General features: G+C 40.4%; 1 protein-coding gene across 3 annotated transcripts; it reads left to right on the top strand.

Annotated features, from left to right (window-relative positions):
• The first annotated feature begins 1,872 nt into the window (after window positions 1–1,872).
• Window positions 1,873–12,622, top strand: ddhd2 (DDHD domain containing 2). 3 transcript variants are annotated; one of them, XM_080466979.1, is made up of 18 exons: window positions 1,873–1,994; window positions 2,400–2,610; window positions 4,298–4,490; window positions 4,954–5,147; window positions 5,258–5,347; window positions 5,600–5,720; window positions 5,820–5,909; window positions 5,991–6,132; window positions 6,247–6,455; window positions 6,555–6,616; window positions 6,714–6,833; window positions 6,933–7,028; window positions 7,328–7,504; window positions 8,113–8,268; window positions 8,496–8,598; window positions 8,688–8,849; window positions 10,298–10,484; window positions 10,615–12,622. In XM_080466979.1, the coding sequence occupies exons 2-18, from the start codon at window positions 2,482–2,484 to the stop codon at window positions 10,694–10,696; spliced, it is 2,313 nt and encodes a 770-aa protein (XP_080323105.1). In that variant the 5' UTR covers window positions 1,873–1,994; window positions 2,400–2,481; the 3' UTR covers window positions 10,697–12,622. The 3 variants fall into 3 exon arrangements, with proteins under 3 accessions (XP_080323105.1, XP_080323106.1, XP_080323107.1); XM_080466980.1 differs by lacking the exons at window positions 1,873–1,994; window positions 2,400–2,610 and adding an exon at window positions 4,092–4,174 and having other exon boundaries at window positions 10,615–12,621; XM_080466981.1 differs by lacking the exons at window positions 1,873–1,994; window positions 2,400–2,610 and having other exon boundaries at window positions 4,354–4,494; window positions 10,615–12,621.
• The last annotated feature ends 2,703 nt before the right edge of the window (window positions 12,623–15,325 follow it).

Genomic DNA, 15,325 nt, shown 5'->3' with positions numbered 1-15,325 from the left:
AGTAACACATGTGATTTTTTTCAAATGTATATTATGAAAATAAAATCTCTGTTGAGGCTGAACTGAGCTGAAAAATGTTGTTGACCAAGTAATTTTCAAAGGAATTTCAAACACAGAACTGAAACTCACAAATCAGTTTTAGATTTACAACACTGTGCTTAATTTACACGTGTCGCTTTAAAGTTAACAGTGGAAGTATTATTGAGTAATGGTATTATTTGTATGTTAATATTATTTTTTCAAAATTCATTATTTTTGAAGCCATTGTAGTTTGGGAAATATTTTGTGCATTTGTAGAAGATAATTTTGTTATGACAGATAACACCTTTATCTTTTCAATTTGCCAATTCAACTATTAGAATAAAATTATTGCTCGTCTCTAACACTAGTGTAGGTCAAACGGTTCCCACCAATTCATGCAAATATGCCCGGTTCTGCAAAGATCGGGCTTGATGACTCCAGTGTGATCGGCAGCTGTTCAGACCAATTTTCATTTGCAGGAAATACATACTGCATGGTAATAGTGTCTAGTTTCTGAAATGACTTCACTGACTTAGACAAGGGTTAACTGTCACCTGGGCCTTGAACCGTACTGTTCTGTGTCTGAAAAGAGCAAACGCTTATTAACTTGCCAGATCTTCAATATAAGTAGGAAGTCAAGGGATAAGGAAAGATCATTTTGGGGAGTGTAAGTGCATCGTGTTATGACAGAGTGGAAACTCAGGTGACATGACTGTAAACTCGTTGAACCTGCAGAAAATGGCATTTATAGAGGTCATGCATTTTCAAAACATGAGGATTAAATATCTATTCAGACTTCCTCTGCCAATGCACAGTCCATGGCTAGAAACATGTTTTTTTCTTGTTTCTGTGTTGCTCTTTTTTGCTCCTCTGAACTCTATTGTCAATATATATATTTTGCCGTCTTATCCTGGACTCTGTCCGCACTTCAGACTTAGCTTAGCAAGGCAGTCTTTGTTTTGTGGTTTATTGTCATGGAAGATGCACAAAAGGGTGGGTCCGTGTATGGTGTGGTTCTCTCGCAGTTGATAGGTGTACACTTACTACATCCACATTTTAGACATACCTGTGTGTATCTCAGTCCTGACGAGCATTACAATTTTGGGGTTTGGCCTTGCAAAAGACTTGATAGGTATTACTAGAATGCTATCAAGTGAACCGTAGTCATCTTTACTATGTTAGGATAATAACTTAAATTGCATCTCATCTTAAAGACAGGAAAATCAACAACGCATCTGTCCTAAATACTGCAAAGGTGTATGATCTCATAACACTTACTGTGTGCCATTTTACATTAACGTGACTGCTTATATTTAGACTACGTGGCACGTATCAAATGAGTGTTTTATGTACAAGTCTGTATGCGGTATACACTGTTTAGAGGAGCTGTTAGCTCTAAAACTCGTTTTCCCTGCTGAACAACAACAATCAAATTGGCTCGTTAGAAATTATTGACGTCGACGTCACGTTTGGAGGCGGTGCCTTGTTGAGGACTTTGTGGCGCCTTCAAGTGTGCCTCGTAAATCTCAAATTTACTAATATAATTCAGTATTTTTCACAATTTCTTGTAGTTTATGATGCCCTTTTCTGTTTGAAATTCATCTGAGTCTCAAGTATCTTTACTCATAGATGACTATTGTGTTCGAGGAGGGGTCCTGAGAGCTAATTTCATTGAAATTATTCACGAGTGGTTCTTGGGCGCAGATTTTACGAATTCAGGGTCTAATCGTCGCATTTATAAGAACCTGAACGTCGCAGGGAAAACTATCAATCATTGTCACTATTACAACTCACCGTTTCGCCGCTACGGTGGTTAAATAATGGCTACTTGTGTGGGAATCGTCGCTTTTCCGAGCACACTGTATGCAGCCACCGTTTGACAGGAGGAGGCTGCCCTTGGCTAGCCGAGCTAGTAGCCGCTAACAGCTAAACAACAACTGCAGCCCGTCTGCTTTCAGTCTGAGAGGCTGTCGGTGAGTTAAAGTTAGACACACTTTTGTATTTGTTAATGTCGAGATCCCCGCCGCCGGGATGTGAGGACGGCGAACTTCGTGTCACATCGTAAACCCAGCTAGCATGAATCTTATATTAACAACTGTTTGGTTCGAAGATATGTTTGTGTTGGAACCCAAGCAAAATGATGTTGTCAAGTTCTGCATTTGACAATGTGACATTTCCACTTGTCATGTTGATCAATGTTAGTCACGGTACGTTATTGATTAGCAGGTGATCTTTCCCTTGTTTATCTCTCATCGCGTATTAAATCATAGGCAAGATTTAGGTCACTTCATACTTATTCAATAACAACTTACTTGTGATGATGGTCTTTGAACCTATCTTTTGCCCTCATTCGCTTCTGCTTATCTGTGTTGTTACAGGTGCAGTGCCTTTTTGACCTCCTATAGCCCCACCCAAACCCCCCACCACTCCCCCACCAGGTAAAACCGGGGGTCTGGGCTGATGTCCGGCAGCCAGGGTGAAGAGGGGGGTCTGTCTCAGGCTGCCCCAAACAACAACATCAGCAACTCTCAAAACCTGAATGAAAGTTCCCCTCAAACTGTGGCCCCAGGAAACACACAGGAAGATCAGGTCAGGGTGCACGTGTGACTGACTGGATCTAAATATTGGCAGAGAATAAGTGTTGTTATTTTGTCAAATAACACATTTCTCAAACTTCTCTGTGAAAATAGACTAAAAAAAAAGTATATTGTTTATTAAACTGGTAGATTAATTTTAATATGGGTTTGATTAAAACATCACTATATTGCAAAGGCGTCAGAATATGGTTGTTCTATCATATGGAAACTTGAGCCGTACGTATGCTCTACATATGCTCTATCACGTTCACCCCCATTCTGAATTTAAGTACAGCTTTGGAATTATTCTCATGTCTATGCTTGACTGATATGTTAAATGTCAAAGCAATGAGCATTACTGTCAAAAGGACGTTTGGGTCTCTGGCTACTGTCACTAATAGTTTAACAAACTGTTCAAGAACCTCTCATGGGGGATTTAGGAGATTTATTTTAATACTTTTAATACGCATATTAATTCACCATTAACAGGTTTCTGTTAGTACTTGACTTGGCTCTATTCTGTTGTCTGAAGTATGAGTATACTGACAGGATATTTTCAAAGGACTTTAGTTTGTCCAGAAGAAAGTACTAGTTAAACAGCTTTGGAGTTTCTGTGTGACGAAGAAACCCCAGCAGACATGACCAGGCATGAGCAGGGTGCCAGAACCTGATTCTTGATCTCTTGAAAATGTTAATGGTCTTGACTTTCAGGAGTGTTGTCACGCTCTCATCAGTTTGTAACCCAAAGTGACATTCAGTCAAACTGTACGTTAAGAAACTGATGTAATGTGAGCTTGACTCCGTCTTTGTTTATTGCAGTGCTCAGTCAATCTCATTACCGAGATGGAAAATCTACAAAGTATTTGTTTGTGCTACTGTCCTCTCAGACAGAAATAGCTGCACCATTCTTGACTCGGTGATTGACAGAAAAGTAAAATGGAAGGAGCAAGCAGCTAGAGGTGGAGGAGACATACTGTGCTGTTCTCCCTTTATGGTTTTCACACATTGTAAACTCAAGAAGTTGTTTGAAGGGGAACACAAATGTGAAAAGGTGCTCAGACCAAATGTACAATATGTTAGTTGCAGTTGAGCCTGGTAAACACTGAACTGAGTGTTCTTTATAAATTAATGTCCAGCACAACCAACATAAACTTTTCCTTTTAGAAGAACATTTTACTCACTCCTAACTTAACAGTGCTAGGCTGCAAATTTGTACACTTACTGTTTGAACAGTGGGATCAATGATTGGGTAGCTGTGTGTAATGTTGGAATTGTTGTGCCTGCAATAATTTGCAACAGTCTTGTTGCATTACCAAACAGAAAATAGTCAGTGAAAATAAGCTGTTTGCAATCTTTACTTGTTTCAGTTGAAGAAACAAGAGACGGCTTGTTGATGAGCAAAGAATAAAACTGGGCTTTGTGTTTTTGACCAAGAGGAGGCTTGATCCTTTGTTTAACAACTGACCTTTGTGTTGTGTGATGGAGGGGCACAGACTGGGTTTAGACATTTAGTTTGTCTAACTCCAGAGCCTTCACAACATAGCAGTGGACTGCTATTAAAAAACATGAAAACCCAGGTATATTTTCTATTATTTGCGCAGTCTGCATTTGCCTTTTCTGTGGTAGCTCCACAGTTGTGCTGACAAGAAGAATAAGTATTGATTTCAGATCTTAATCATGGTGCGATTGTTTTTCCTCAGGTTTCACCTGCAGTGGATGAGGCCTCTCCTTCTTCCACGTCTTCTTTTGAAATGCTTGACATGAATTCAGTTCCGGCTCCTTACCGGGAAGTTCAGCCTCACTGGTTCTTCTGTCGACGGGCTGATGATGGTACATCTTGGCTTCCTTTCAGCAGAGAAGACTCTGATAAGCTAGAGAATGCCTGCAACACTGGTAGGTATGAGTGTGAGATTTACAAGTTAGTTACTCCAGAACATGCTTGCTATATTTTCCTATTAAGAGACGATAGATTTTAAACCCTTGCTGGCCTATTTTCTAGCACAGTGTTGTGTGGATATGCCCAGTCATGGTAGCAACATGTTTATTTTCAAAGTGTTTTTAAATGCTTAATTTGGATGCATATTTATAGTTTTTATATTGGAAAAAAGTTAGATCGCTTTGTGTAGACATAGCTATGGAGGCTTAGATTTCTAATAACAGTTTAGTAGAATCTCTGTTTTAAAATGCCAAAAATAATATCTTAGATCGCTCTATTCTTCATTCATTCAGCAAAGAAGTGAAAATTAGGGAAAATTGTGATTTCTTTCTTAGCCAGCTTTAACTCACAGTATTATTGGTGGTGTGAACGAGATTGGGAACTATTGGTATTTATTTTCCTGTGTATATCCTGTCGTAGTTCAAAATCAGGAAGGTGATGTGGTGGTTGCTGTGGATGGAGAGCGATACGATGTGCATGTCAAGGAGAGGAAGCGCTATGCTGTGTACTGGGAGCAAGCTCCCACTGAAGTCCGCCGCTGTACCTGGTTTTACAAAGGAGACAAAGACATCAGGTTCATGCCTTACCCCGAGGACTTAAGCAAAAGTCTGGAGGTAGTCTGATCACTTGCTGATTCTCTAAACATTTTCTATCTTTATTCTAACCAAATCTTTTCTGTTTTATCAAATTTAAGAGATCTAATATCAATCCTCGATTGTTTCAGGAAGCCTACATGATAGCAGTGACCTTAGATGAATGGAAAAGGAAGTTGGACTTTCCCACAGGAGAAACTGTCATGTTGCACAATCCCAAGGTACAGCCTGCTACTAACATGCCTCAAAGTAATCCTATACACAGCAAAACCATATCATGGGTTGTCAGAATACATTATGTTTCCATACTAAGTGGAAAACAACAACAAATAGCTGATTTCTATTTTTATAGTGAATTTATAAACAATGGCAATATTTTTGGGGGGATTAATAAAACTAAAACAAATAGAATATGTCAAAATGTATTTTTATTTTGCCATTCAATAAACTGCTTTCCTTCTAACCTTTAACAGCTGATAATGCAGTATCAGCCAATGGGACTGCAGGATGACTGGGCCACCTCCCCCTCAGAACAGACCCGCCCGCGCACAGTCAAGAGAGGAGTTGAAAGCATCTCTGTAGAAATACCTGATGGTATGTGTCTCGATTTACTGTGAGAGGTTAGGTTGTTTATGCATCAGTTCCAGAAAGCTTTAGCACCGTTCAGCATTTCTATTTTGTGTGTCTCTCCAGGCGAACCAGAAAAAGTAGACCACCTTGTCTTTATGGTGCACGGCATCGGCCCTGCTTGTGACCTGCGCTTCAGATCCATCATACAGTGTGGTAGGATTGTGATTATAGGCAGTGCCTTGTTTTACTCCCGATAGCTTCTTTTGACTCCCTTTTAATGTCGCCTGCCTTCAGTAAATGACTTCAGGAGTGCTTCCCTGTCCCTTCTGGCAACTCACTATAAGCGTGGTCAGCAAGATGGCCAGGTAGGCCGAGTGGAGTTCCTTCCAGTCAACTGGCACAGTGCTCTACATGGGGATGCCACTGGTGTGGACGAGTGAGTGTGAAGAGACACACAGTGTTGCAAAATAAGTTTGAGATTACTGCTTGATTCGTCACTGAAAGTTCTCAAACTCTTAATCGTCTCTCTCCCTCCTTCCTCACTTCCCAGAGACATTCAGAGAATCACTCTTCCCAGCATCAGCAGACTGAGACATTTCACCAACGACACGCTGCTCGACTTATTTTTCTATAACAGCCCCACCTACTGCCAGACCATAGTGGACACAGTGGCCTCAGAGATCAACAGGCTGCATTCCCTCTTCAAGCAACGACACCCAGCATTTCATGGCACATTTTCAGTTGTGGGCCATAGCCTGGGTTAGAAAACCGTGAACACAGAAATACTCCGAACATAACGAGCAAACTGGTAAAAGTGCTGATTTTAAACTCTTTTGCGCTGCGCTGCCTCTTTCGTAGGTTCACTGATCCTGTTTGACATGCTGACCAATCAAAGGAATGAATCAGAAGCCAGAGAGGGGGTGCAGTATAACATAACATGCTTATACTTTGGTAGAATGTATATTTCTTGATGACACACGATAAACTATTTCCCCGTTCTTTAACTCTGTGCTTAAGGTGCACCCTGGTGAGCCCTGCCATACAAACTGTGACACTTTGGAGCAGACTCTGACCAGACTGGGCCTACAGCAGTATGTGGAAACGCTCCGGGCAGAAAACCTTGACTTGGAATCATTGGTAACTGCACGCGCACACGCACAGTATGGCCATAGAACGATGTCCAAGCATAATGCATTTTTGCTGGGTATGTAAACCCTTGTGTGTCTCCTCATTCAGGCTCTCTGCCAAGACAGTGATCTCAAGGAGCTGGGGATTCCTCTTGGACCCCGTAAGAAGATTTTGAACTACATCAGGAGGAAGATGTTTCCAGAGGTCAGATGTAGCCGAAGCTTAACAGAGTCTTATTTTTCTGCCCTTTAAACATAAGCATTTCTCATCTGAACTTAACTTTAATGGAATATGTGGTTTGTTTGACGAGGCTGAAATCTGTACATGTTATGCTTATCTCCTTTAAGAAAAGCAGTTTACTGTGGACAACATTGATAAACAGGCTTCTTGATTGTTTGTTTGACAAAATAAAACCTGGAGGCGGGTAGGGATCCACTGACCTAAATGACCATAACAGAAAGAGTATTTATATTTTAACTTTCAATATTTTTCCATCTATATAGGGGTGTAGGACAGGGGCAGTCCGTCAGGTGCCGGGGCTGCAGGTTCCATCTCAAGTGCCTCAAGACAACAATATGGACCAGTCCTCAGAACTGAGTGCGCAGCAGTCCCAGTTCCACAGAACGCAGAGTGTCACCAGTGCTGTGGACTACGAGTACTTTGATGTCGGCATCGGACAGGTAGCTGACATACACACACATACTTTATGCTCGTTAATGCTTGGGAGTTGAAGCTTTGATGCATCCCCCTCCTGCTTCTCTCCTTCCTCCGCTTGCGTGGACAGACCAATGGAGGCATAGCCAAGGGACAGGTGTGTCTCACATGGTGTCCATACACTATCAGGCTTTGTCCTGTACTGTCTGTGATCTCACTACACCTGGAGTTATTCCTCACGTAGATTACCATATGAACAGGAAATCTACTGGCAGCCACCCTGTAGTGGTATTATTGAACAACAGAATTTCCATGGCTAAGTCACACATTGTGCTGTGATTGAATGGTGTGTCTGTCCTTTTTATTTGTGCCACTCATTTGTTTCTGCATGAATGGTCCTCTCCGCAGTCTCCTGCTCATCCGCTGCTTTACTCCCTTGATGTTGTCTTGTCAAGAAATACATTTCAAATGTTTTTAAATATCACTGTGAACCAAAAGAGTGTATTGTCCCACATTTATCATGTCTAATAGATGTAATTGTTTCATATACAGTATGTACTCTTAGGCCAAACAAATTCTATGTGTTATAAAAATGTTTTATTTGGTTTGCTCCTCACCTATCTCCCCTATGTAGGTTTCCATCAATTACCCACAGCTGGCATTCCACCCTCAGACATTTTTTGCTTTTGGCTCTCCAATTGGGATGTTCCTGACTGTACGCGGACTTAAATGTATTGATCCAAACTACACCTTCCCAACCTGCAAGAGCTTCTATAACATCTATCACCCAGTGAGTAAGCACTTATTCAATGCGTCACATTCTCTACTCGGCCCCAAAAGAAGGACGATATCAAGTTTATGTTGCCATAAATTCTGTTAACCCTGATAATATGTATACATGTTAGACTGGGTTTATGCTAAGATAAGTCATTGGAGTTGAGACACATCTTAAATGTTATGTTAGAAGAGGCTGCTTTTTAAAAGCTGCATCCATCTTTCTATGTTGTCTTTGTGCAGTACGACCCTGTTGCCTATCGGATAGAACCCATGATTGTTTCGGAGGTGGATCTGGAGCCCATGCTCATCCCTCATCATAAGGGTCGCAAGCGAATGCACCTTGGTAGACATTTTGTTTCTCTTTCTTTTCCTTTGTTAGAAAACAAAATGTTGTTAGAGCTTCTGTTTATGTCTCATAAATTTCTCTTTTAGAACTGAAGGACAGCTTGACCCGCATGAGTATGGATTTGAAGAACAACGTACTTGGATCCTTACGGACAGCGTGGCAGTCCTTTGCCAGAATACCTGTAGCTGCTCTGCCCCCAGTAGAAGAAGGAGAAAGTACAATTGAGAAGAACCTTCAGGAATCACATGGTAAAGAAAACAATTAGTTTTGTGTGTCTCTAACCCAATGGCTTTAGACCAGCTTCCTTCTCTTCTTCTTGTAATTTTTCTAAAGATTTTTGCTGCTTTCCTCACCTCTTACCTCTTTACTTTAAACACCAGCCGCAGCATCAGGGTGTGTTTATAATAAGAAGGAAGACCATACAAATTTCTGGACTGAAAGAGTGGATTGGCTCAGAGCCCTTTAAAAAAACATTACCTCAATGCTAAGCCAGTATCGTCATTATGCCGGGATTGGACCAGAAAATTAACAATACGCTCATTCTATCCTATTATTGTTATTATTTAATGAAGGACTTTTCCTCTCTGACTCAGAGAAATCTCTGTAAATCTCACTAAATTACATTTTTAAACCTTTATTAGCAACCTTTCTTACAGTTTATAACACTTCACTTCACCAACCTCATTTTTTCATAATTATTTATAATATAGATGCTGCATTCACTGGCAAGTATTAAATAAATCCTGCCCTGTTTCTAAAACGTTTTGTTCTCTTAGACCAGTTGAATTTGGCACATTCTTGTATAAAGAGCACATGTCTTATTGGCTCCCCTGACTCCTCCACGAGGCCAGACAGTGATCTCTAGCATCTCATTCCAGAGATCACTGCTCACTGTTTATGCCAGCTCATTATTGACTATAATCTTTGCTGATTTTCCTAGTACTGGAAGCATACTGTGACTACCTAGGTGAATAATTGAATATAATTACAAGCCAGCACATGTAGAGGCAGTTGTTGCCTGGAGGTTTGCAAAGCAAGGATGTGACTGAAAAGAAGCTGTCGAATGGCACCACCACCATATTCTACTAGGTTATTATTTAACCAGGTGAGTCCCATTGATATGACGGGATCTCTTTTTCACAGAAGCCCTGGCCAAGGCGGTAGCAGCGCCACGTTACATTTACATGTAACAAATATTAATGTCTCAACGGGCCTTAAGTCCAAATAAAATGATGTGTGATATTCTGCCTTTGGCCCTTTGTATGTTGGCTCTAGGTTCCCTCACCACTAAATGGTGAATGGATAATGTGATAATTCATATTTGACTAACCTACATTATTTTGCATGTTTAAGCTTTCAGGGGAATAATTAAAGTGTGTCTTTCATGTTAATTAGCAGCATTTTTGACATTAAACCATGGATGATGAATTAGATGAATACAAGAGTATCATTAATTTTCCTCACCTGTGGAGAAGGTGTGAATCAAAGTGAACTATTTAATCCGTTTGTCAACTCTTTCCGTCTGAATGTCACCTGCAGCGACACAACTTCCTCTTTTCTTTTTTCTTTGTTGTCTGACAGCCTTTGTCATTTTTCCAAACAGAAGTAGTCTAAAGAGGTAGTGCCTGCTGGCTATTCTAATTGTTTTGCGGAGTACCCAGTAAGCCTCATGTGCTAGGACTTGTTTTGCTGGCAGGTGCATGTGAGGAGGCAGAATCCCCAGTGTCAACGGAGCAAACAGAGCAGACCGAGCAGACCGAGCAGCCTGAGATTAAAATGGGAATGCTGAATGGAGGGAGACGCATCGACTACGTGCTTCAAGAAAAACCCATCGAGAGTTTCAATGAATACTTGTTTGCCATCCAATCCCATCTTTGTTACTGGTGAGATACACACATCTGTGCAAGAGATGCTTACAAGTTACGCATTTATTCACGTGTTGCCTTCTTCAGTTGCAAGCTCATCTTATACAAACGTTTACTTCATATAAGTTTTTGTCTGTCCGTCCATTAGGGAGTCCGAGGACACGGCTCTGCTGCTGCTGAAGGAGATTTACGACAAGCTCGGCGTGGCCTTTGAGCAGCCACAACAGTAATAAAGTTTGTATGAATGCCGACTTGTATCCATGAAGGTAACCTGACAAATGAAGGACAGAACCAGAGGCTGCACAATCCTCTCCCAGAATGCCTTACTGTGTGGGTGTTTCACGACTAGCATCATTCAACTTCTTCTGAGAGTGGACCTTTTGGCTTCAGTCAGGTGATCGGGGTTCACTTGTTTCAGGCCACCCAACTTCAGAGAGAAGTATCTTTTAGGGCTTTGCCTAAACTCTCTTTGCTGGACTGGATCGCTGCTTAAAAAGCCACCCAAACATCACAGTCGTGCTCCTGGTCGCTCTTTTTTTTTTCAAAGTCATTCTTTATGTTTACCTTAAATTTGCACTTTGATCACTCTTGACATCATCATTCTTGCACCTCAAGAAAATGCACTTGTATAAATGTTTGTTTTCATGTTGGGTAACACATCAAACTGGAATTTGACATTTTAATGGTATTCCTTTGCAATTTGCACCAAAAAATACTATAAAATTCCAGAATCTAATCACAATAATTGAATATATTTGATAAATTTTGATCCATTATCCTATGCAAAGCCTAAAACCCTAATGTTGAATGATACTTTGGAATAATGTCAAACTGTTTTACTAGACATTTCTAAATGATACAACTTCCTTTTCTAAGAAAGTTCTCTCCCTTGGAATTAATTCAATCTCTAAGACTTTAGTCTCTTGATCTGAGAAATATTTATTTTGTTCATTACATTTTCGGGCAGCCCTATTCTCTCTGCCTGATTCAAGGCCATTTGAAGTCCAAAGCTGCTACACCCGTGTTTGTGCAATGTAATGTTGATAGCACTTCTGTCATTGAACAAAGTCTTTACCTTCTACTCACATTTTTAATCATGTATGCATTGTCACTGTGATCATGTCTTACGCAAGTACAGGACTGAAGTAATCCTTGTGAAGACCTCTGTTGCAAATGAAGTACAAAAAAGAAAATTATACTTGTTTCACCATGTTGTGTATATGTATGCAATGTAAGTATGATTGAGTACAGTATTTCTCCTCTAGGTCCATGCTATTGTTCCACTAATACTCTCCTGTTGTTTCTTTTTTATTTCTTATACACATTAATTTTGCAAAACTCTGTTCCATACAAGCGACATAATGTTTCTCCTAAAATGTTTTTGATTTTTATACAGATGGGCATCCTTTATAAACAGTTCCCATTTTTGCGTCAGGGCCAAGTCAGTCATGTTTCTCCTTTGTAACAATGCAGTGCATTTCCTTTGCTGTTTGTACTTGCATGCACTTCTTTGTCATGTTAGAGTGGAGGTTCTCAACATATTCTGCTCCCAATCTGATGCTAATATCTTAAAATCTTTGTCATTTTCATTGAGCAATAAGAAAATTTCCATGTCAAAATCATATTGGATTTGATCTAAATGACATGATTTATAAATTATATAGGAAGCTGTTTTCAAAACTATTTTTAGTTTGTATTTTAAAAAATACGTTAAAGATCTCTTTAGTTCAGTGTTATCAAACCAAATTTACATATACAATAAATATATGGTTCACACCGAGTGAATTATCTTGATAGAAGACGTCTTTCATATGCACTGTCAGGGAAGCTGTGCCCCCTTCACCGAAGCTTTGAATGACTTTCTTCACAGTCCTATGGATGCAACATCTGCACAAGAGATGAATTAACCTGTTGGGGTTGTTCATCATCTTCCTTGAAAAATGTGCTGACTCCAGTCACAGTGACAACATATTCTTGAACTTTCTTAATGTCTATATACATTGTAATGTTTAAACAAGACAGGACTTGAAGGTTTTTGATTGGTCCTCTAACAATATGCTGGTACATACCAAAAAGACAAGCACTCTTCTTTTATGAATATACTCTATGAAGATGCTTACATGTTTTGTGTGCCATAATAAAACATCAACAACACAAGTTTTTTGTGCTATTTACTGCATCAGATCTTTTGCGCGCTCTCTCTTGCACACGCCCACACAATTTTGAACATAATAAATCAACCTCCAGGCTTTAGCCTATTGAATCTGATAATTTACAGATGAAAGTCCATCCAACGGTAAGTTTCAGTTTTTTACTGAAATTACACAAAAATGACTGAATGTCAATAATGGTTTCAATTAGTTGCCATGGTGATTAAGCCGCGCACGGGCAGTCAACATCCGGACGGTGGCGCAATTCATCTTCACCACAGGGCAACGACGAGACGGCAAGTTCCATCCTTCAACTTGCTTTAAATTTGTATTGTTAAAAACTATTTGCTGATATTAAAGCTTCTTCCTCGTGTCGCTCGTGTATTTGTCCGCGTTTTACAAGTTACAATCTAACAAGTGAAGTCACCTGAGTAACGGTGAAACTGACCGTATACATAAAGACATTACATATTAATGTCGTGAGTAACAGGTGAATTGTGTGTTGTTGTTTTTTTGCTTGTTTGTTTTCGTTTGTTCAGCCGTGGTAAATGCAGCGAAGTCATTTGGAAGTTGTGACGGAGCGACACAGTGACCCTCGTGTGATTCATTTCAGTGGGAGGAAATATGCAGTAAATGGCGACCTGACCTCCTCAGTGTCCTGCCTCCTGACTCCTGCTGCCTCACCCTCCAGCACTCCTCCCAGCCTGTCAGCCTGTCACTTCTTCCAAAGAAACTAGCAACATTGGACAGACTTGAATCAGGAGGTATGAGTTTTCTTATTTCATCATTAAGCATACTTAATATGAGGATGTTACAGCACATTATCAGGCCTGCTGTTTTGGTATGAAAATGAGTAAGGACTAATCACACAAGTCATTTAAACTATGTGGTAGGTCTTGTGTGTGTGAATGAGACAGAGACATCTTGTATGCATCTCTGTCTTTGTAATACGACTCTTAACTACTCCATGTTGTGCAGCTCTAAGGGAGTTGCAGGGGCTCCAGGGATTCAGAGTGGTTTCCTGTCAGCAGTGGGATTTCAACCTGTTAACACAAGTCCTCTTCTTTATCTTCACCCAACACAAAGCCTGGGGAGCATAGCTTAAAGATGGTATGCACCGTCATATTGTCAGGAGGTAGTACAGAGTACTGTATAAAAGGTTTAGGCCGCGCGGTAGTAGTTTTGGTTCCTGTCCTCTGCTTCAAAATCAATTTAGAGCCAATTACACAACCTCTCTTGAAATTACATGATGAAAAATTTGAAATAATCTTAGCGCAGTATTGTAAGTTACAATATCAGAAATCCTTCATACAAAGGGTTACATGTATGCAGGATCAATTCAATAACAATACTCTCGTGAACTCTCTGTCTATATGAGTCAATGTCAGGTATATTTGATCAAGTGCTGCAAGGCGCAGCAATTATCATTGAGGCGTCAAGTTACAAATGCTGTTGAAAAGAGGGAAGATTCAGAAGAAAATGGGCTTTTTTCACACAGGGGACAGTCTGAGTGTGCATTCGGGGATCTTGAAATTCATAAACATCTATTTGGGAATAATGCTTTTGAAAGGATCTAATTCAGGTGATAATAAAAATAGGTCATACGTCCAAGCTTTGAAAAAACTGACAAACAACATTGCCATCATGTAAGACATAAACCACACTGGGATGAAATTGAAACTCGGGAGGGATTTTTAAAGTAAATTTTTTTGATATCATATTTCTGTGTGCAGTACGGTTTCATCACTGTTTTTGCCAGCATGACGCTAACAAACCAGGGAAGCTAAACTAGCCTGGTTTGCGAGCTTGATGCCCTTCCAGACGCTCTTCCTCTCTATTTATCCGGGCTACACTTTCCTCATCAAAGGATTGATTGTCGACGAGGCCAACTAATTTAGCTATTTGAAGCTACCGGTACTTCTTTGTCACCCTAGAAATATGAAGATTACAGGAGCATACAGATCATATACAATTTCTCATGGCTATGGAGTGTAAAGTGACTTTACTCTGCCTTCTGACTTGTCGATAACTTCCATTTTGATGATATTTACTTCTATTTCCCATTTACCGGAAAGAATTTTCTCATCCCAAGTTACTCATGAATGCACCGTGAGGACAAAGTATTAATTGTAGAAGTTTGTGTAGATCCAGAGTATAAGGAGTATGAAGTTCAGTAATCTTGAGCCCAGCAGCATTAGTAATGTACGCCAGTAGATCAATACTACTTATAGTGAAGTGTGTCTGTATTGTCACGCTCAAACCTTTGAGGAAGAAGGTCACACGGTTGGGTTTTCAGTCACAGCAGGTAGTGGGAATGTGGCACAACAAGTGGAGCTGTGTTTTATGCCGCCAACTCTCCCCGCGTCTCTCCCTCCCCCGGGAACTCTGATCTGTTATTAAGCTGACTAACAAAAGAGGAGACTCTTTCTCTGTGGAACAATACTCTCAAGGCTGCCAGATAACCCAATGACACACTGACACATACCCCCCCCAACTCTTTAGTAGGGGGTAGCACTAAATCTAAACATGCACTCACTCCCACACAACCTCCTTTTCTTTCCTTTTCTATCTAAATACTGCACTCTGGTCAACAAGGGGATGTAATCTGCATCTGCCCTCTGTGTTTGAGAGAGAGAGAGCAAGAGAGAGAGAGAGAGAGATGATGGAGGCTGAGGAGTAGAGCGAGGAGGCGGGACTGTCACTGGAGCC

This window comes from Lipophrys pholis, assembly GCF_963383615.2.
Source record: "Lipophrys pholis genome assembly, chromosome: 7".
NCBI lineage: Eukaryota > Metazoa > Chordata > Actinopteri > Blenniiformes > Blenniidae > Lipophrys > Lipophrys pholis.
Note: the sequence above shows the minus strand (reverse complement) of the source record. Positions and strands in the feature narration are given on the sequence as shown.

Coding starts and splice junctions, on each gene's coding strand:
- ddhd2 (XM_080466979.1), top strand. CDS start 2,482: ATGTCCGGCAGCCAGGGTGAAGAGGGGGGTCTGTCTCAGGCTGCCCCA. Junction 5,348..5,599: donor TCATGTTGCACAATCCCAAG/GTACAGCCTGCT, acceptor AACCTTTAACAG/CTGATAATGCAGTATCAGCC. Junction 6,456..6,554: donor AGTTGTGGGCCATAGCCTGG/GTTAGAAAACCG, acceptor CCTCTTTCGTAG/GTTCACTGATCCTGTTTGAC.